This window comes from Camponotus vicinus, unplaced genomic scaffold, assembly GCF_025532165.1.
Source record: "Camponotus vicinus isolate PSW18456_S1 unplaced genomic scaffold, iyCamVici1.0 SCAF_12, whole genome shotgun sequence".
NCBI classification, from domain to species: Eukaryota; Metazoa; Arthropoda; class Insecta; order Hymenoptera; family Formicidae; genus Camponotus; species Camponotus vicinus.
Genome location: NW_028141948.1, coordinates 16822253 through 16845395, shown reverse-complemented (window position 1 = coordinate 16845395; position 23143 = coordinate 16822253). Strand labels below are relative to the sequence as shown.

At 33.5% G+C, this 23143-nt stretch overlaps 4 protein-coding genes across 7 annotated transcripts; 3 read left to right on the top strand and 1 right to left on the bottom strand.

Moving 5' to 3' along the window:
- The first annotated feature begins 7056 nt into the window (after positions 1-7056).
- Emc8-9 (ER membrane protein complex subunit 8/9) lies at positions 7057-8440 on the top strand. The gene is made up of 5 exons (XM_083084470.1): positions 7057-7324; positions 7593-7669; positions 7742-7811; positions 7885-7979; positions 8113-8440. The coding sequence occupies exons 1-5, from the start codon at positions 7121-7123 to the stop codon at positions 8282-8284; spliced, it is 618 nt and encodes a 205-aa protein (XP_082940596.1). The 5' UTR covers positions 7057-7120; the 3' UTR covers positions 8285-8440.
- Positions 8441-8878: 438 nt separating this feature from the next.
- LOC145962947 (PITH domain-containing protein CG6153) lies at positions 8879-10779 on the top strand. The gene is made up of 6 exons (XM_083084471.1): positions 8879-9120; positions 9489-9671; positions 9802-9845; positions 9916-9990; positions 10074-10178; positions 10309-10779. Exons 2-6 carry the CDS (start codon positions 9501-9503, stop codon positions 10514-10516), a joined length of 603 nt encoding a protein of 200 aa, XP_082940597.1. The 5' UTR covers positions 8879-9120; positions 9489-9500; the 3' UTR covers positions 10517-10779.
- Positions 10589-11981, bottom strand: Selt (selenoprotein T). 2 transcript variants are annotated; one of them, XR_014436036.1, is made up of 5 exons: positions 11698-11981; positions 11349-11478; positions 11088-11271; positions 10772-11010; positions 10589-10655 (listed from the first exon to the last, which is right to left on the bottom strand). XR_014436036.1 is itself a non-coding variant. In XM_083084472.1 (4 exons), exons 1-4 carry the CDS (start codon positions 11832-11834, stop codon positions 10880-10882), a joined length of 582 nt encoding a protein of 193 aa, XP_082940598.1. In that variant the 5' UTR covers positions 11835-11981; the 3' UTR covers positions 10589-10879. The 2 variants fall into 2 exon arrangements, 1 of the variants encoding a protein (XP_082940598.1); XM_083084472.1 differs by having other exon boundaries at positions 10589-11010.
- A 7897-nt stretch (positions 11982-19878) lies between these two features.
- Positions 19879-23070, top strand: Cog6 (conserved oligomeric Golgi complex subunit 6). 3 transcript variants are annotated; one of them, XM_083085435.1, is made up of 10 exons: positions 19879-20108; positions 20342-20441; positions 20588-20862; positions 20953-21097; positions 21164-21375; positions 21450-21673; positions 21749-22140; positions 22212-22373; positions 22523-22684; positions 22753-23070. In XM_083085435.1, exons 2-10 carry the CDS (start codon positions 20364-20366, stop codon positions 22984-22986), a joined length of 1884 nt encoding a protein of 627 aa, XP_082941561.1. In that variant the 5' UTR covers positions 19879-20108; positions 20342-20363; the 3' UTR covers positions 22987-23070. The 3 variants fall into 3 exon arrangements, 2 of the variants coding, with proteins under 2 accessions (XP_082941561.1, XP_082941560.1); XM_083085434.1 differs by lacking the exon at positions 19879-20108 and having other exon boundaries at positions 20141-20441; XR_014436175.1 differs by lacking the exon at positions 19879-20108 and having other exon boundaries at positions 20207-20441; positions 22212-22380; positions 22753-22894.
- Positions 23071-23143: the final 73 nt, after the last annotated feature.

Sequence of the window (23143 nt, the reverse complement as noted above, 5' to 3'; positions counted from 1 at the left end):
AAATTAAAGAGATTTTGATTGAATTGTAAAATAATATTGATAATTGGAAATAGATATATGAAATATTATATAAATAACTACCTCCAACACACACACACACAAATATACGGAGGGAAGAGAATGAAGCTCGCAAAGACCTGCTTATTATTGCGAGAGTAAATGCGTTATCTGTATTTCATTCGGACAATTTTCATGCCGTTCTTAGACTTATTTTCCTTTCGACGTCAGCAGTCGGAACTGTGTCTTAGCGATGGTATTCTCTTATTCATTTGATTCAGCTATACGGCTTACACTCGACGAAGCACAGGGTAAAGCGCAAGAGTATGTGTTATTCGTTTCCACAATAGCGTCATTGTTGGAGCATTGTGCTTCCACCCCATTCCGTAGATTCGTCGCGAACACTTTACCTCCTACTCCTGGACCGTTCACAAATACACACGCACCGAGTTTGCTTTACACGCACGAGATCCCCTTTTCTCCAGCTTCTTCGTCGCCTTCTTCCTCTTTTTCTTTCTCTCTACATCTTCCTTACGTGCTCTCTCTCTCTATCTATCTATCTATCTTCTAATAGGTATCACGCGGCTTCGCCCATTATCGTACAAGAAAGAAGCGTTTCTTACATCACTGATATCAACTACTCGCTGCGATCGGTAATAATTTTTTATCAGTTTTTGGCGAGAGTTTACCTTCTGTGCCGGATTTTCTTTCGATAAACTATAATCGCGGACGCTATTCGCTAAGATACGAGGGACAGAAAAGTTTTTCTTTTTATAAAATTTCAACGAGCAGCGCACACAATACCCTAGAAATGGTCGACGGTATTTTCCAGCTATGGCAAAAGTTGCGAATATAAACGCGTGCACCCGGGCGACCATAAACCCCGCGAATTACTATGTGGCTGTTCACAGGAACGATGCCTGATTAACGACGGCGCGCGGCGCGACATTGTGTCCCAGGGTTGCTCGGAAAGGGGACAACGGACAGTAATGCGCTCATCTCTCAGGCACAATAGAACAATGCGTGCCATAAGTAAAACGCGTCCACTTTCACGAAATACTCACGGACGTGCGCGTGTAGGTGTGTACATTGTGCTATCGACTGCGCTTCGAAGCTCGCTTGCGCGTATTCTTAAGTATTGTTACCCTAAAGCATTTTTATGTAATGGCCTTTCACACATTCTTCGGATGAGTTTCAAATTTATTGCGTAATGATATAAAAATATAGGAAATTTATATATTTTTATTACAAATATTTTTATTACAGGCTCTTTATTACAGTATATGTATAAAAATTTTTACAGTTTCTCTCTCGCTCATAGAGCTAATTTAATTTAATGTTTTATATATCTCTCGTCGAACATATAAAATATATAAAATTTTTCTATTCAAATCTCTCATTTGGATTTTCTCAAACAGTTGGCGCTTAGCAACGAAAGATAACTATGAGTCGCTGACGAACAAAAAGAATCCAACGCACGAGCCACCGTCAAGCAATGTGCGGAAACAATGCGGAGAAGAAAGAGACGCTATCGCGTAACAATGTGGACAATGGATAGATGGTCACAACGAGAAAGAGAGAGAAGAAGTAAGAGAAAAGCGAACAAGGTTTGCGGAAAGTGCGAACTCAAGACAAAACAAGGCAGAAGAGAAACCACTGTGGAATTTAAACACCTAAGATTATATTTCTTCTAATGCTTCTTTGAGTGACCAATAATTATCCTGGTGAACGCAAAATGTGATCGAAAATATTAATGCATTAAATATGAAAAGCGAGCTTTTATATCTCATAACTAATATTATTTCATCGTATCCTCCTCTTACGTAAGATATTCCCTTAATTAAATTGAATCGCTTGTTCAAAAGCGAAAAACGCGTTCGACGATCGACACTTTATAGCAGACGAGTCAAGTCGAGAGACCAGATGACCTCAAACCTCCAGGCGCTTTTAATCATCGCGCATCTGGATAACAAAAAGAGAGACGGTTAAGGTGCATCCACGACGACGTGGCAAAGCGGAGCTACCACGTGAACGTGTCCGTCTACGATGAGCTTTATGATTGAAAGAGAGAACGATGGGATGAGTTAACAATGTGTGGGAGCGAGAAGGAGAATGTCAAGTGGACATTGTTGACGGTGACAATGCCGCTGAAATTGCCGGAGGACAAAGAGGTCTTATGATGATGCTGCTGGCGAGCGAGCGAGCGAGCGAATAGAGCGAGTTGCTCGTGGACAGGGACACCACTGTATTCTCCGCTTCACCCTTTGCCACCAATCTTCCTCCCCCTTTCCCGCGTCTCCACAACACTCCTTCGCCACTTCCCGCTTCCTCTTCTCCGCGACCCTCGCATTATCCGTCATTCTCGAATACTCCGGTATTCCGATATCGCGTGTGGCGTTGTCCCTGTCGCGGCATCTTTACTCACGAATCAGTCGTCACTGCCCATTAACCCGTTATACGTATCTCCTTTACGAGTGATCTGCGTTGAATATCTCTTTCAATAATTTAATCGACGCTTAAAGATGGCGTGTTACGTTGATACTTAAAAGTATCGAAGTGTATTGTTGCCTCTATTCCGCGATGACTGGTTATTTCACTGTGGTTACTTCGTGAGTAGCTGTCATCGCAGAGATCATATATAACTGAACAATTCAATGATAGTAAAAAATTAAATAAATATGTTTATAATTAACTTCCTTTTTGCTATCGACGATTTTTTGTTTCTTTTGCAATATATTCAAGATTTTTTAAAATAAATGTTAGAAAAAATATATGTGAACATTGTTGCGTGTATCATTTCAACAATGGAGTAGCTTTTAGCTTTTTGAACCATCGTATTTAAAAAAAGGATATGAAAGATACAAGATTGCGCATTGTTATGAAATTCAATCAATTCTCAAATCTGTACATTAAATGTATGAACAGTTAGTTCATCATACTCAGCCGAACGACTTCTTTTGATATCGTTACTCTGAATCTGAATCTTTCAATGAAGGTAATTCGTAAAAGAAGTTCACGCGATTATCTTTTCACTTACGTCTTCATAATCCTTCCATAAATAGTATTGCAGATATAATTGAGACAGTGCTCTCTAAAAGTGAATCAGTGTATTATCACTGTAATCAGTGCTGTACTTATAACTGCTTGTAATCAGTGAGTATTTACTATTTTTCAGTGATAATACACTGATTCACGCTAGTGAAAGTAGTATATATACTACTTTCACTAGAACCGTGAATCAGTGTATTATCACTGAAAAATAGTAAATACTCACTGATTACAAGCAGTTATAAGTACAGCACTGATTACAGTGATAATACACTGATTCACTTTTAGAGAGTGTATATTCGATATAATCTCAATAAAAATCAGTGGTTAAAGATTCCTCTCATACTTGTACGCATGCTAGCAAAAAATTCTTATCATTCGCTTCAATTTTAATTTCATGTACAAAATTTGTGCATGATCGATAGAATCGTGTTGTCTTATCGCGCGTAATTAAATTGATGGGAAGGGAAATTCAAATGCAGGGTAATCACATTTTTTCTTTTAAATGCCAAGTAATCACATTTTTTCTTTTTCAACGGGCGAATTTAAAGTAAACGTGAAATTTGAAGGCTGATTTTGCGTTTGCGCTTCCGTCTATATGCTACATTATCGTAAATATAGGCGTACATAGTGCCGTACTAATATACGTATATTCAAGATACGTTTATAGTATGTATATGTATGCATGTGTATGTATATATATATATATATATATATATATAGCCAACGTTCCTTGCTTTCATTCGTTCGCGGAAAGAAGTAAAGAGCTTTGTCGCCGCGGCATCAAAAGCTTGAATAACGCGACGATGAAAGAAGGAAGTATCGGTACAAGAAACTGCACAGTGAATACTGAAAAGAATGTTGTCGCGAGAGGAGAGGGGCGGCGGCGAATGAGGGGGATGAAAGAGTTAAGAAAGAGCGGGAGCGAGCGGCATTGCAAAAAAGGAGCGACAGATAGAAAGATAGGCAGAAAGAGAACGCGAGAGGGGGCGGGGGATAGAGGATGGGGAGAAAAGAGAGGGATGCGCTCTCGCTGAGAAGAAAACCTTTTGAGGGAAAGTGATGAGCATTTCTGTGGGAGATCTAATACAAGAGCGACGAGAGATAGACATCGGGAAAAATTAAAATGTCTTATAAATTAGCGCGGAGGTGGCATGCTCTTACGAATTACCCCCGTTGAAAGAAATGATTATTTATTATATACAACGTGTTTCATTGTCAAAAAAATTTAGAGGGCGATTAATTTTTATTATTTTTCAAAAATGACTCCTAAACTTAAGAAAGTTTTGAAAAATATTATATAATGATACACCAAATATTTCAGGCATTTAGAGCAAGATTGTACTAATAAATTGAAACATACTGTGGATTTAGTTCCTTTTATAGACTTTCAGACTTTTGCCTTGAATGCCTCTCGTTTATACGAAATGCAAGATGTAAAAAAGTATCGCGACGTATCTATAGAATTGCAAATAGTAACAATAAATGCCGAATGAAAGGCAAGCGGCGAAATACACGAGGAAGGATTGCGTACTGACAAATGCTTCTTCTACGTATGCATCGGATGCGTCTACGTTTCGCGTCTGATTGTCGACGCTAGCCGTCGTCTCCAGCGTTCGCGAAAAGAGGAGCATTTCAGCAGCCTGCATTCCGTTGCGAGAGCGGTGGGCGAAACAATGTGGCTTTTGTGAAGCAAAGAAACGGCAAAGCCCGCCTAAAGAGAAAAGCTAAGAGCGATTGAAATACGCTCGTATGTCCGCCCTTCTTCCTCCGTTTTATTCCCTCCTCTTTTGGATCTCGCTACCGTGCTCGCCACCGTTGTTTCCGCGCCTTTTATATTTTGTATTACAATAAATGTGTGTGAAACGTACATATGTATGTGCGCGCGCGCACGCAAATATGTGTCTACGCAAGCGTATATTATGAATTTGTATAGTTAAACGTGCTGCTAAAAAGATCGCGTTTGAGAAGAAAAATGTGACATAATTTTCATAATTTTTAAAAATTTCTCCTTCGAACTCGAAAAACATCTCTGCATCAAGCATCCTCTGCATCAAGCTTGCAAATTAATGAATGTGAACTTGAAGATTATCATTCGCGACAAGAAGACAGAGGAAACTGTGACTGGGAGAAGGAATTTAGAAAGGGGGCGGGAGGAAGGATAAGGGCAAAAGAATGAGAAAGTAACGACAGGGACCAGAAGCGGTCGGCAATTGAGGGTGGTATGTGTCGAAGGAGCGAGTATTGGTAGACGCAGATCGGAAAAGGGGGGAAGAAAGGGGATGGGGCGAGGAGAGGGGATCGAGGAAAGCACATGGGGAGGCGGCATGGGTGGTTGCAGGTTGGTAGTCAAGACTGCCTTCAGATTTCCAGAGTGAAGCATTGTGTTCCGAAGGCGCATTGTCCTCGCGTCGGCGGGAACTCGACAATGCCGAGTCCGTAAGTTAGTAACCCTACCGTAAAAACTTATCTCTCTCCGCCCCCGAACCGCCGACCTCCAGCCTCCGTGATTCCGTTCGATTTCCAACCTTCACCCCCATCCCCCGTTCTTTCCTATCCCCCTCTTTATTGGCGCATTCTCGGCCCTGGGCCCCGGCGTTTCCGAAGACGCCGTTTCCTCCCTCTTTCCTCCCTCTCTCTCTCTCTTTCTCTTCAGGTTGCGACAGAACAATTCCATGCCGCAGTTCTGACGTCCTGAAGAAGGATCTTGTGGAATCAAGTCAACCGTCGCGTAACGAATCTTCGTGGCTAAGAACGAGCATCTCGTTTCCTTTATCCGCGAGTATCTTTAAATTGAGCTCTGATAGTCCCTGCGATACGAATCAAACCATATGTCTGAGAATGTATCTCTCATGAAGAAAATTGCAAATTGTTGGGGGATAATTATAATTGAAGGAGGCGCAAGGTTCTCCAATTATTACTATTCTATCTTCTTATTTTTTCGATTAATCGATGACTTGTGACCACGTCTTCTCACGATGAAAACAACAGCTACGCAGCCAGCAAAATGTTAATTGTATCGACGATTCAAGTGTATCGCGGGGAGGCGGCAGAGCCAGGAAGCGAGCACAATGAAGCACGGCGGCGCGCGATTCCGAGAGTCGGAAGTGAACGTTCCGAGGAGCGGATACAAACATCAGGGGTTGGCGGGTGGTCCTCTCCTCTCTCTCTCTCTCTCTCTGTCTCTCTATCCCATCTCATTGGAGAACTCAAGTTGCCGGCCAGCCGGACAACGCGCGGTCGCCGGACAAAGCTTCTCTAATTGTCCCCATCAGCGGCGAAGAATGGACCGCGAGCCTGCCTCTGACAATTTCATTTGTAATTTGCATAAGGCTTATTAAAATCACAATAAATGAGGAGGCGTCCGCTGTTGCTGCGTCTTGTGGCGATGATCGACGATGATCGTCCTCGTAACTTCTCTCAAAACTGCTTATCGCGCTTATCAAGAATGTAAATAAGGTCATTCTTGGAAGAACGGAGAGAAGAGTATAAATTTTTTATTGAAACAAGATATTGAATTCTAATTTCTAAATTTGCGAAGGGAAAGATGATTTAAAGCGTTTTTCAAATAATTTGTAATAAGTTAAACATGTAATAAATCATATTTATTCTTTTCCCCTGAAAGAAATTTTTCAAAGCTATTCATGTGTGAAAATATTTACAACAATCTAAACTTCTCTTCTTGCACTAGATTCGTCTGTTTTGCTTGCGCAATAATCGTTTACATTTATTAGAATCTCTGCTTTAATTCTCCAACAAATTTCCGAAAATATACAGCTGTCTCATTTCAAGTACAGAAATTTCTAAAGATGCGAGCAAGACGAACAAAATTAATGGCTATATTTGATCAACAAGTATTTAAAAGCGTTTGATCGAGATAAAAGAGCAAGAATTTTTTTTCATTGATCAAACACTTTGAAACACTTGAAACTGCAGCTAGTGCAGCTACGAATCTGCTATAGGGAAGAGGAGTCTCTCATGTTCGCCAGCCTGACAATCGCAATGTTGGCAATACTGGCTCACACTGCTGTCTCCTCGCGTCCGCTCGCGTTTACAGTGACGTTTACATTTGACAATGACGAATGTTTTCTTCTCGCCTCGCGCGTACTGTAAAATTATTCTACACGCAACCAAGTATCCGCATTGCGCGATTAATGGCTTGCTGCTCGGCAAACAAAAAAACAAGGACGGCAGGGCGGATCTGTACATCGAGGATGCGATACCATTATTCCACATATGCCTACATGTTTCCCCAATGGCGGAAATAGCCCTTACTTTGGTAAATATTTGATAAATTTCGTGATCGTATTATCGTGATCAAGCGTTTCGCAAAATTCTACAGCCTAGTATGTTGCCTGAAGCGTATACCTTAATGCATGCAATAATCGATATGTGACGTGACGTGTCAATGTCCTAACCTATATCGCAACGATGAGGTGTCATAACGAGTGATTTTATGCATTTTATTTTATTTTTTTAATTTGAGGTCTTTTCATTCGAAATGTTAGAATAATAGTAATCTTGTTTAATGCTGTTTAATGTTACAGGTGGACCAGTTAGCAATTAGCAAAGGCCTTATCCTGGCAGGTTACTACCTAGCCAATGAGAATATAAATGATTTAAGGTATCTTATTTCCTTGAGCCTATACATTGCATTGATTTATTTTATTGATTCATTTTTGTGTTTTTTATGCAGTACAGACAGACCAGCTCACAGAATAGCAGATAAAATTGCAGATAACTTTAATAGCGCGCTACTTGTAGTGGTAAGTTTGCTATAATTATTACATCAACATATATTTTATATCTATTTCTATAAATCTTATTACTTTTTACCAGGTGGATAATCGAGAAGTAACTTTAGGTATGGGATCTAGTCCATTGAGAATTTCACAGTCCACAGATGGAAAATGGAAGCTAAAGGATAAAGCAAAGTAATTATATATTTTTAATATCATTTTGAAATTATAATTTTATATTTAATTATAGAATTATAATATCACATGTTTAATTCTCAAAAGGTCATCCATTTTACTTAGGCAATAAAATATATTTATTCTGTTACAGTATAATTTATGAAGGAGGTGTTGCACACACAGATGCGATGTATTCATTACTAAAAGCGGAAGAGTACAGGAATCTGATCGATTTCGACAACCATCTCGATAATGTTGCTCTTGATTGGCAAAATCAAAAACTTAATAAAATTATCGATGAGGCTGTCGACAAACATAAATAGAAAAAAGACAATGCAATCATTCCACACATAAATCATACAAAGATTGTTTTATTTATATGTTACGTTGCACTCTATATATATTTCATTCACTGTATGCAAGTAACAAATGTACATATGCTATAGAATTTATAAATGAATATCACTTGTTTTTCAATATTTCTATTTACTATTTCTATATACCTATCATTCCACAATCTTATTTCTATATACCTTTCATTCCACCTATCATTCCACAATCTCTTGTTTTAAAACTTTATATCAACTTTTTGAACAGAGAAATTGCTTAAATACTTTTAATTTATTATACTTAATGATTTTAAATGATTGATGCCAAATTTTTTATAAGTAGCCATTATTTACAGCCATTTATATTATTTATTTTATATATATTCTCTACTGAGAAGACAAAAGAACTGAAAAATTTATTAAAGATAAAATTTAAAAATACAATTTTTAAAATTTCACAAATTATACAATCTTCACTTGAATAAAAAAGTAATTATAATTGTATTGCAACATAATTTGAAACGTATACACACATTCACACACATATCGATTTCTTATTATGACAAAAGAAATGTTGTTTACCGACCGATTAGATATACTATATATTGAAAAGGAGAGGGAGCTTCAATGTATGTAAATAATTCTTCAGGACACAGCTTTCACGTTTCCTTGCCTGTGTGTGTTTCAACGGCCTCAACTGAAAAGGAAGGTTCTATCTTTCATATGTAAAATATTGCTTTGTTGCAATTATTTTATTGTTGAAACGATATAGTTATGTGTAACTTAACCTATCGCAGCCGCATAGTAACATACATATTCCTCAAATAAAGGTACGTGACAAGTACAAAGATTGCTAGTCATCTTCGTAGCCGGCAACAAAATATTTTAAACATATTTAATACATATTGAAAGAGATACGAGCAAAAATTATTTATCTGTAATTTATTCTTTCTGAAAAATAAATAGTATCTTTCAATTCGCATGTGCAAAGAATTTATGACAATAAAAATTATACAATATATATATTTACGAATAAGACGGGGAGAGAAAGAAAGAACAGTATATTTATATAAGATAAAATCTATGATATTTTATATATATATATTTATTTTTTATTTTAATCAAGTTTTCATTTTAGTATATATAAGTTGGGAAAAAAAGTTTGTTTATTATGGTCCTATTCTTTTATTCTTGATAGGATCTGCAGACAATGGAACATCATTGTAATTGTGGCAGTACACATGATACAACAGAATTAGGTGTCAATTATAATTTATATGAAAAAATAGATAAAGATAGAGTACAATGTTTAAATGAAGATGAGGAAGGTAGTGGTGCAAAAGTCTTCAAAACATGGGAAAATAGATTAGATAAATCAGAGGTATTCTTAATAAAAATAAAAATTAAAAAAATATCTTTCTATAAATCTCAAATATATCTTAATAAAAAATGAAAAATTGTTTCTTGCTTTACACTTTTTAAGTTTATTTTTTTTTTTAATTTTATTTTAGTATGTCCAAAGTGACATAGATGCTGAACTCTTGTTCAATATACCGTAAGTACTCAGATATTTATATTAAAGAGATTGTTTCATATTTATACATAGCATGTTGATTTTTTTGCAGTTTCACAGGAGATGTAAAATTAAAGGGACTTATTATAATCGGAGATGAGGATTATTCACCCAAAACAGTAAAACTGTGAGTATAAGTTAACAAAAAAAAATCAATATTCAAAAAATAAAGGATGAAAAATATTTTACTAAATTTATGTATATCAATAGGTACAAAAATCGACCACACATGGTATTCGATGATGTAAATACTAGCCCGGAACAAGAATTTGAGTTAATCACAGATTTATATGGAGTCCATGAATATCCTGTGAGGTATATATGTGCTCATTTTATTTATATTTGTAAGATTTATAAAATTTTCGTACCTATAATTACAGACAAAATGCTTATACAAGATATTAAAATTATATACAAGATTTAGGCATTGTAAATTTTGTTACAGAACGGTAAAATTTTCATCGGTACAGCATTTAAGTCTTCACTTTGTTGGTGATCAAAATATGGAACAAATTAAAATTTATTATATTGGTCTCAAAGGAGAATGGACTCCAACTCATAAACATGGCGTGACTATTTGTACATATGAAGCACGTCCCTTAATCAGTGATCATCCAACTGATTTTAATGAAGTTAGCAGAGTGATTAAATGATATTTTGATTGAAATCTATTTTTGAAATCTTGATCATAAACATAGGAAACAAATAATATTGAAAAGATACTATTATAAGGTAATGTATTATATTTTGTTGTGGAAATTCGTACAAATATGAAATATTTTAATCAAAATCCTGTAATAATAAGAAATTTTGGTAACAGTTTTATTTCAATTACATTTATATCGTTCATATTCTTATTGGAATTATGTAATCTATGATAAGAAATGTACATTAAAGAGTTTACTTACTTAGCAAATATATTGTACATATTTTCATCACATTACACCATTAGCAAACTTCCTGTGTGGCTTGGTATATAATTACATTAATTTTCAAATATAAAATAAAATTAGGTTTTATGTTTGAAATTTGATCTTTCCAACGTCCATATCTGAAAACTGCATGCCTAAGTGGAAATCAATAATTTGAAACAATTCAAGTGGTTGAGGTATTCTGCCCGTTTCAAGTTTTGACCAAACAGGAACATCTAAAACATAACAAATGCAATCAGACCAAATATTTAACTTACAAATTGTACAAACAACAAGTATAATTTATGCGTACCATTAAAATGTATTTCAAATGCTCCTGATGATATCAATTGACCTTCTATTGCATTACAAAGCAAGAAAATCAATACAGAAGAATAAAAACGATTGCTTATACACCATTGCCATACTGATGTTAGGGGCAATCCAAAGTCCACTCCACTTACAATTAGAACAATTACCAATATTTTCAATGTTCCCTAAACATAAAAATTTATATGGAAATAAAATATATAAATCAACATAGTGTCAATATGAAAGCAATGAATTTAATTACCAGTATTTTCGCAAATAACATTTTGTAACCTGGTGGAGTAAAGTTCTCTCCTTCGATGTGAAGTTCCGGATATTTTTGCTTAAGAATATTCACATATTGTTCAAAGGCTTTTCTATAGCCGCATGAGTAGCTGTAATAAGAAAACATTAATTTTATTTAAAAATAATCAAATTTCCAAACAATAATGTAGCAACGATCACTTTAAAGTGACATTAAGTTCAACAAGTATCTTGTTAAGCCCATGTTAACGATCGTTATAACACAGCCATTATCTTATAAGGCGAATGTCTCTAGTTGCGGTTGCCGTGTTTACCAAATAAAAATCAACAAGCTCGATCGTTAATCTTACCAGTAAAAGAATCTTAACGTCGGCCCAGTCTTTGCGCCGAATTTGGTTAATGGCACTTCCTCCAACTCCTCGCTGTTCGCATCTATGCTGTGCATCAGCAAAATCGCGAGGATACACAGACGTATTAGCCAGCGCATATTTATCCTAATTCATCGAAGAAAAAACAATCACACTCACTCACGCGACAACTAAATGCAACTAAATGCATCGAATTACTGCATAGTATCTCGGCGTATTCTACTTCTACGCGTTCGTTCTCCCTCCTTCTTTCTCGCTCTCTCTCTCAGAGAGAAGACTGAGAGATGTCATGGCCCGCTTTTAGGTGATCCCTGGAAGCGATACTCCCTCTGTGGACATTTAAAACGTGAACATGAACTACAAAGCCAAAGACCACGAATGTTCTCAGAGGGTAACATATATGTCTCTCTGATAATATAAATAATAAATAAAAATATAAATAATTTAATTAATAATAATTTATTATATAAAAATATTAGTATGTTCTCTCTTTCCACGCTATTATTTATTTATTTATTTATTTATGTGTGTTCTTTTTCTTCTCAACATCATTTATTTATTTTTTATTTATTTATTTATTTAGCTCGCTCTAAGTCAGTCTTCTAAAATGCAAAACTAAATATTATAGAATTTGACTTTGAAAATAAAATAATCGAATAAATTCAAATAAATAGCATAACAAAAGATTCCGTGATAAGTTATTTAATAAATAATCAATTTTAATTAATTAATGAAAATACTTCTATAATTTAATATTCCGCGTTAGCATATATTTTATAATATATAAAATATTTCGGCAACGAATTATCGATAACACGATGTTCGACTTTGGCAATACAAAAAATAAACAGTAGCGCGCTATGTTAAAGCTTTAATATTAAAATTAACTATATTTCGACCAATGCTTTAAATTTTCTCAATCCTTGTTATTAAACAATATACAATTTAATCGAAAATCGATTAAATGATAGAAATCCAAAATATTAAATAATTACTTCGATCGTTGCGATTTTTACGGACAATAATAATTATTATAATATTTAGAGTCACAAATATATTTCATCCGTGTTACTTTATCGTTCTACTTGACAATCTAAATGTAATTTGGATTGTGAGAGAACACGAAGTAAATCAATCGAATTATAGATGCAAATAATTAGCATAATGAAAGGATAAATTGTTTAATAAATAATCAATTTTAATCAATAAATTAAAATACTTCATTAATTTAATATTCCGCGTTAATGTACATTTTATAATATATAAAATATTTTGGCAACGAATTATTGATAACACGGTGTTCGACTTTGGCAATATAAAATATAAACAGTAGCGCGCTATGTTTCGGCTTTGTCTTTGACTCTCGAGTAATAAGGTAGTGGTGAGAAACGTTTCGTATTGTATTGTAATTTTTTTACTAAACACGATTACGATTAGTATCGAAACATAATTTGCTTTAAATATTAATATAAATTAATTAATTAAAAATTAATTCACGACATGAAACTGTATCGCAACTATAAATCTTTATCGAATCGCAATCATTCATTACCGTGATTAAAAATTGAAACAAAATATACATAAAAAGGGATAAAAGACTTAATTATGTTATGAACTTTCGATCATTGCTTATTATATTTCATTAACAATATTAGAATTAATTATATTTCGACCAATACCTTAAACTTTAACAATCCTTGTTAATTAAACAATGCACAATTTATCGAGAATCGATTAAATGATAGGAATCCAATGTTAAATAATTGCTTCGATCGTTGCGATCTTTACGGACAATAATTATTATTTCAATACCTAGAGTCACAAATATATTTCATCCGTGTTACTTTATCGTTCTACTTGAAAATCTAAAAATAATTTGAATTATGAGAAAATACAAAGTAAAACAATCGAATTATAGATGCAAATAAATAGCATAACGAAAGGCTCCATGATAAATTGCTAAAAAATAATCAATTTAAATCAACAAATTAAAATACTTTTATAATTTAATATTCCGCGCGCGAATAGTTTATATTACAGAGAATATTTCGGCACGAGAGAATTATCAATAACACCGTGTTCGACTTTGATAAACAGTATCGCGCTATTGTTAATACGTTACACGGCTTTATTATCATTCGCACAATACCTTGAGCAATAAAGTAGTGACGTTTCATATATTATTAAATTCTTTCTATACATAGTCGACCCTGGCGATATAAACAGTACCGCGGTAATGTTCTTGACTTACGATCATTCGCTCAGTGGCTCTTGAGCAGTGAAGTAGTGATGTGAGACGTTTCATATATTATCAAATTCTTTCTCTAAACACAATTGCAAGTGCAACGAGGAACTTTTCGTGAATAAGTGTAAGTGCAACGAGGATTAAAGTGCCACGAGAAAAGAGCGAAGGAAGCAAAAGAAAAAAGGAGGTTTTGGAAGTGGATGGATCAATAAGATATGATGTAAGTCATTAACATAAATTATTTATCACATTCATTATTTATTATATTGTTGCGTCCCCGCGTCCCGCTGAATGTATTCGTCACCCGTTGAATTCTTTCGAAGAAGATCGTTTTCGCGCGCGTTGTCAAGATATTGTTATAAACAACGACTGTCAGAGAGTCTAAGCCCAGCTGTCAAGTTGTGCGGACGCGCGTCTATTTGTGATCCGTTTTACGATTATTCTGAATTCTTGTATGTTACTCGCGATTTATTAAAATTCTTGTGCACCTTAAATCGCGTTATTATTTACGAGTGTACGAGCGTCATCGTATGCTAAGTATTTTGCCGATTGTTTCGCGCGCGTTCGATATATATCGCGTTCGATATATACCGCGTTCCGCGGACGCAACAATATATAAATTATTTATCAATAATATATATATTCAAAATATACATATTTCTCGTTTCGTTTTATTTCTCTGATTGTGATTTAAAAGTGATTTTAAATTGTATAACATATATAATACATAAACTTATAAAAAATATTCCATTTTAGTTTAAAATAATTAAAACATTTATAAAATTTTTTATTAATTAATATTTTCAGATACTTTTATGTTTTATAAAACATTTCAAATTAATATATTTATTTAAATATTTCATATATAAAAAAATAGAAATTTTTTTATTTATCATATTTTTAAAAGTTTATTTCTAAGAAATATAAATTATTTTGTAATTACGCAGTTTATAATATTAAAATATATCTATTTAAAAGTAAAAATGTAAAAATTAATTGCGCGCAATAATTAGGTTTAAAATCAATTATTTTAAACATTGCTTTGTATAATAGATGTTCTCTTATTCTTTATATTTTTATTTATCATTCATATTTGCGAATTTAAATTTATGTACTATATTACAAAATAAATTTCAAATTATGTATTATATTATATATAAAATTATATATAATATAACCCTCCCATGGGGTACACCTTGTCGCGGTGGGAGGGCTTAGTACTTGGATGGTGCCTTAAGGTTTATCTTAAATTTTTCTATTTATGATAAATCTTAAGGTGCCTGAATGGGAAGCTAAGTACCCTTTCGCGTCGTCGGTACCGTCAACGTGCCGCGGACGGCAAGCGCTTCGTTACCGCGTTTTCGCGTTGTAGTATTCTCGCGTCGTCGCGTTTTCGCGGAACTTTTGGACTTTTCATATAAAATCCCAATTTCATTTATTGTCACGAGTCTCTACTTCCGATGCCAACTAACTGGGATGTTTCGAGTTTGCACACGTTGCTATGCAACGTACACTCTTGCTTCGTGCTTCGTCAAGTGATTCGGCCCGAATTAGTTAGAACTCGATCGATTGCTCGGAATGGTCGTCAATGGGTCCCTTCTCTTTGCTCGTCTACAGCCACACGCACTGCGTGTGTTAACCCTGTCGAGGAGTCGAGTGGATTCCCCTAGGCACGATTTTCGCTCGGTAAAAGGGGTTGCCTCCCCATTTTCTAAATTGCTGTATGTAAGCATTTAAAAAATGTGGGTATCCTCTTCTTTTGCCGTCTACTAGCCTGGTGTAGCATATAGCAACCGCGGGAGGCATAATATGTCCGGGCGGAGCACCTGAAATCGTGCTTAGCGGGTCCAGGTTCGATACGAGATAGGATAATTATGCGCGAAAAAGAGTTGGTGAACTTCATTTTCCTCTATTTCCGTCAATCGTTTCGTCTTCTTTCCGGTTTGGGCTTAGTCCTTGCTCGTTGTATCGTTGCAATCCCGACCGGTTGACTCGAAGTTGATTCTCGTAAGTGAAGTGGGATTTTCGCTCGTACCGAAACCGGGAGTGCCGTCTAATGTATAGGTATACATATTAAGTATATACATCGCGCGATCAAATATAAAATTTTTAATACAAGTTCTTATACAAAATTATCGTTTTAACAAAAGATTTTTATCGCTGTCCCTCTCGTCAGATAATATTCCTAAATATTGCTAATTAAATATACAGAATTATCGAATAAGAGTGTGAAGATTCGATGTGATAAGTCAACGATTAAATATTAGCTTCACAAAATTTAACGATCACTTTCGATATTATAGAATCACGAGTTAATTATTATGAATATATTAATTTGTTTTTTCACTTATATTTGTACTTACGAATTTTATATCGGAAAATATTCATAAATAAATTGATAAATTACGGTTGCGAAATCACCGTGTTTTTTCCGCGTTCTTTTCGCATTCTTAGACGAGATTGTCGTTTTAATAAACGAGTTATCGTTGTTCCTTCCGTTAAATAAACGTTAATAAAAGTTGCGTGGCTCGTACCGCCTAGGAGTCGAAACGATTTTCATCATGGAGAATTATTTCTCACCGGTTCTTGTGAGATTCATTCGCGACGTCTAGTTCGGTGCTCTGTTAAAAATTGGGAATTTTTATTGTAAGATTGGAACTAATCCCAGGTTTTCCTGGCAATTTCCGAAAGCAATGATTTCGTTAGTTATTCAACGACGATACGCTTCTTTAACGTCGAATTAATTTAAATAATATATATTTAGATGAGAGAAATGTATCTTTTCTTTTCTTCGTTAAAAAATGTTCTTCATTATTAGGATTGGTATCATTATTGTCTATATAATGCCAGAAAGATTTAATAGTAGATTAAATATGGATATAGCGTAGTGTATAAATTTCAATTTTTTAAATAATTTCATAATTTAATTAATTTTTATTAATTTTTATGATAAAAATGATTACGAACGAATATATTTTATTAATTATTAATTAATTTGAAAAAATTATTTAAAATACATGCACAAATTAACGTATCCAAAATATTTTTATAATTTTTGTTAATATAATATATTATATATACGCGAAATTATACATGAATGTTACATAAAATGTGCGAATACTTAAAAATTTAGAGACGAATCGAATGGGTACCCCTATATCAGTAAGATATTGATTAAAAGAAAAAAAATTATTAATTTAAACGTTACAAGAATAAGAATTTAGATAATTAATCTAGAATTAATTATATATTTAAAATTATTTCATTTATTTTATTTTGAACACTATTTGAATTGAAATATTTTAAATCTTGCTGTTATCGGGTTCGATTCGTCTCGCGCGCGACGGTACCCCAAATTATGTTTTCGCACATTTAACACAAACTCCAATAATGCATGTATTTTATTATTTATAAATATAATCGTTTGTAATCACATTTCAATAACAAAGGTTATATCCATTTAATTTTCAATAAAGAAATATATTTCTTAGTAATGGAAGAACATGTTTTCTGACGTGAATATCAATTTCGTGAATTGAAAATAATGACGAGGGATAATTATCTTTGATTAAATACTGAAATCATTGCTATTGGAAATAGTCCGGAAGATCCAGCATTCGTTCCCTCCTACAGTGAAATTCCTGACGTTCAATGGATCACTTAACTTTTCTTCGCAGATTGATCTTGCGAAATCTGATGTAGAAACAAGATGTTAATCGTTCTCCATTTTTAAGATCGCTCCTTTTTTTATCGAATATTACCGGTATGTCACTCGCGTATCTGCAATTGAATATTTTGAATATTATCGATTTATTTATTCGTCGCGTTTTATTGCGAATTTTAAATCGCGATTTATCTTATAAAAATTCGCAAGTAAATCGGTCGGTGAATTGTATATTCACAAACATTACAGACCTCAAATGATTGTTGAAATATTTTTGATTTTTTGTACTTACGTGATAATAATTATATCGCGCTCGTGTCTATTGAGAGCTTCGATCATTATATTTATTTGTCGCGTTTTCTCGGGAATTTTAAATCGCGATTTATCTTATAACTTAATCGTTGACTTATACGTTAAAGCTTTGTTTATCTTTCCACTTCTTTGAATATTGTTTTTAATAGTTTGTGCAAAATGCTGGTAGTGCAAATATTTTCTTCTATAATTTAAAAGACGATCGATGACTATATTAATGACTGTTTTAATCGTCATTCTTTACATTATTTAAATCTTATTAATCTTCACTATTTTATCGATTATTAGAGGGACTTTGAAAATCATTCGTTCCGTTATTTTCTATTAAACATGGCCACAACGCGATTTTTAATTATATTTTAAAGCTTGTAGAGCCCATTTCTTCTTATTCAACTAATCATGTGCGAAATAGGATATGTATTTTATTCTCAATCGTGAAATTCGTATAAAGTCGCGTATATATTAATCACAAATAAATCGGACAGTGAATTTTATGTTCATGAACAATACGGATCACAAATGTTTGCTAAAATATCTTCGTCTGTCAACATTTGTGTGATAATAATTATATCGCACGCGTGTCTATTGATTCGGTTATTATATTATAAAAATTATGCGTATCTCGCAATTGAATATTCGCTTATTGTCGATTTATTTATTCGTCGCGTTTTCTCGCGAATTTTAAATCGCAATTTATTTTGTTATTTAATCTTTGATTTACATCAAAGCTTGTTCTATCTTTACACGTTTTAAATATTTCTTTTCATGATCTGCACGAAATGCGTCAATAATGCAAATACTTTGTTCTACAATCGAAGAAATAATCAATAATTTTATTAATGACTCTTTTGATCATGATTATTTACGTTTATACGTTATTTATATAAAACTAATTAAATTCTATTATTCTATGTCGATTATTAATAATAAATATCGCGTAATTAATCATCACTAATCAGTCTTGTCTGGTCTATGTAAAAATTTTTAGTAAATTTTATATTATACGTATACTTTGGACACTTTCGTGTAATAAATTTTATTTTGTATTAAGTTTAAGATTATAGTTTATATTAAATTTGTATTATATTTTGTAATACATATTTCTAATGCATTGTATTTTATATATTCTGCATTAAATTTTGTAATATATATATTTGTAATGTAATTATTTTTATATTACATAATTTAATATTTTGTAATGTGTTTTTTATGTAATTGCAAATTAATTATAATTTACGTTGTATATATTATAATTATGTAATATATATTTTTTATATGTATTATATTCTCTGTTTAAAAACTCTATTAAAAAAAAAAAAAAAAAATTTTTCCTCCTCAATTTTTCCTCCCCTGTATCTCCGCCTTAACGAAGGCATTTGCCAGGTGAGGAGGTTTCAATACTCTCATGAACCTGAGAGCTATGCCGGCGGTAACATACGCCGATATTCATATAGTCTATTCTTATACTTAAAATCATTTGGACAACGTATGGGCACACATACATACACATATAGGTAAGTAATTTATAAAAATTATTTTTATAAAAATTATTATTTATCATATTTATATGTTATTTTCAAAATAATGATTGTTATACTCTGGTGCTACCGGCATTTCGTGCACATAGCACGGAACAAAACCAGAAATTGTGCACATTATATATTACCCTCTGAGAACATTCATGGACTTTGGCTTTGTAGTTCATGTCCACGTTTTCAATGTCCATAGAGGGAGTATCGCTTTCAGGGATCACCTAAAAACAGACCATGGCCGCATTCAGCGGACTCAACCGCTAAGTAGCAATCGAACATGATTGGTTTCTACTTTCAGGTCCGACCAATCAGCGTCGAATTACATCGGAAAATCTAGTAATGTTGCCCAACTGTTGTGTCTGCTGAATGCGGCCCATGACATCTCTCAGTCTTCTCTCTGTCTCTCTTTTCGCGTTACAGCGATTTATTGAATCGAGAATATTTTTCCTCCTCAATTTTTATCGATTATTTATTAGCCTAATTTTGCTAAATAATTTTCTACATTTCAGAACGAGAAAAAAGGATTAATTATCCATTCTATTAGAGCCCAAGCCTCGTTATTTATTATCTTGGTTCTGATTCTTGAAAAATATTATCCTCATTCTGATAGATATCAATAGATTACCGCGTCTCAGAAAATGTAATTATTGCGTGTTTGTTGAAGAAATTTTGATCTTTTTTTCGTTCATGTCGATGGCATTCAAAATATAATTTTTTGTTTATTTTATTATCTGTCAGAAACGTAAAAAAATTGTCAATTTATATATATGAAGTTTTGAAAGAGACTGTACATATGGATGACGTGTACCATCTGATATTACTGTCATGTTCCCATTGACATTTGTATATAGGTTATGCGTTACTGACTTATAGGCTTTAAAAATCCGAATTCGCGATGAGCGAGAAAAACATTAATTCCGCTTTAGTGCGGCGAGTTAATAAACTATTGGAATCTAGAATAGAACACGATAAGGTAGAAACTTTATGATAAATCATAATTATTTATAGATGTTATTTTGTAAACAATCAAAGTTAAATGGATTTTAAAATGTTAAGTGACTGTGATAAAAAGAAAAATGTCACAATTTTGTGTAATATATTTTGTGTGATATATTTTAGGACACGTTAGAAGCTTTGAAAGAGCTGTCGACGTTTTTCACTGAAAACACATTGAATTCTCGCCGAAACTTGCGTAGCAAAATAGAGAGAAGGAGTCTGGCAATAAATGAAGAATTTTTGGCTGCTTTTAAGGAGGTGAAGGCTTCTTTGGATGACGTTTATCAAGATGTTTTAGCAATGAATACAGCTGTACAATCTATGACTAATCGTTTGCAAGTTACAAAAGCTCAAACGTCACAGCTTATAGAACAAACAACAAAGCTCCAGAATGAAAGGTAAAAGAACTTATATATTTGAATGATATATAACATTTAACGATAATGGTTGCAATATCAATAAAAGGTATTGTTTGTTTTTATTCTTAGTCAAATATTGTCCATACAACAAGAAGTTGCGAATGCTTTTATAAAAAATTTCCAATTGACTCCATCAGAATTGACCATTTTGCATGGATCAGCTAGAGAGTCGCCAATAACAGAGGAATTTTTTTCTGTAGTTAATAAAGTACAGGTAATGCATTAAATTTATTCATTTTTGATAGTAATAATTATTTCTTTAACTTGATTGTCAATCTAGGATATTCATGGCAAATGTAGAGTGCTTATGCAGTCTGGTTATCAGACGTTGGCTCTGGACATAATGCAAAGAATGACACTATTGCAAGAAGCAGCTCTTGAAAGACTATATCGATGGACACAAACTCATTGTAAAAATGTAGAAAATGAATGTTTGGCACCATTACTTGTTAAAGCTATGAGTAAACTTCAAGATAGACCAGTATTATTTAAGTAAGATGATTAACATTTAAGTATAGATATTATATGTATTGAATGTAAACAAAATTGATATTGAATATTTTTAGATATATTCTAGATGAATATTGCGCAACTAAAAGAACCGCCTTAGTGGGATCTTTCATAGATGCATTAACATTAGGAGAAGGCTTTGGTGGAACACCTAATCCTATAGAGATGCATGCTAATGATCCTAAGCGATATATCGGTGATATGCTCGCTTGGTTGCATCAAGTAATTCCTGTAGAGAAAGAGAACATTCTTACCTTAGTGAAAAACTGTGATAAAACAGGTAACAAATGATTTTTCTTTAAATAAAACACATTGTAAAATGTAATCATGTAATATTAAAATGCATTTATTGCAGATGTGTCAGATCAGGTAAAACAAGTGTTAAGCAACATCACTGAAGGATTATGTCATCCTTTAAAGTCGAGAATAGAGTATGTTATATCTACAGAGGCACCAGCAACAGTATTATACTCAGTCACGACTTTAATTAGGTTTTACCACGCTATTATTGAACAAATCATACCCGATAGTGTTTTAGATCAAACATTATCAGATTTATTGGCCTTGAGCGAGAAAAGCTTTCTAAGCAGGTTGCAAAGAGAAACGAGAATCGCTCTTGGAGAGCGCGCGGAACCTCCTGGAAGTGATTTAGTTCCTGCTCCATCTGTTTCTAGATTGTTATCGCTTCTAAATGAAATATTGTCTGTTGCCAGTATAGCTGAAGATAGGGAAAAGGACATGCTACAAGTATGTATAGCAAAAATATTTTTTTCTGTATTTTAACATTTATTATATGTTACTTTGCATATGATTGACAGATTGTGTCGTGTATTATTGACCCATTACTTCAAGAAGTTAACGAAACAGCGTCTAGATTACCAACAGTGGATATGGCTGTTTACCTTCTCAATTGTATGCATCAGATACAATCGACGCTAGCATTGTACGAGTACATGGATCAGAGATTAGAAAGGTTACAGGTGATTGGTTAGTTTTTATCTAAAAGATAGAATTAAATATAATTGTGAAATTATATCGAAGTTATTTCCTTGCTTTTGGCATCTACTTGTACTTCATGCATCTACTTTTGGCTATTATTGACGTTATAATTGCAAATAATATGATTCAGGCACAATCAGATGCGCAAATCGACACGCTTACATCAGAACAGGCTAGTTCATTGGTAGCGCACTTGAATCTTGGTTCGATTTACACTATTCTGCAAGGACGTGAGCAGGGACCACTCTCATCCATACCTGGCATGGATGCCCTCAGTGTGAAAGAGTTCACTGTGAGTGCGATTCAGTTTAAATAACATATAATTGCTTGCAGACATTAATATATTAATTCTTTACGCAGAATAAATTAGAGGCGTTCCTGGTAATGCCGGATGTCTTGCTACTGCCACAAATAAGTTTGTTACAAAGCAACAATCATCGTACGATTACTCAGAAACGATCGTTTGAAGTAATTGGAGCTATATATAAACAATTGTACGATTCCTGTCACAATCCGAAAAATTTGTATCAAAATCCTAGCAGCCTCTTTTCCAGAACGCCCGAAGAACTTCTCCAGACATTAATTTCTCAATAAGTGTGTATTTTTCTTACAGACCTCCAAAGATATACGCACTACATGTATACAATTAGACGATAATAAATCGTATTAAAAAATGAATATTTAATCCTTTATAAACGCAAGATATATCGATATAATTAGTTTAACTACGAATTTATTTCCTCTTGTCGAA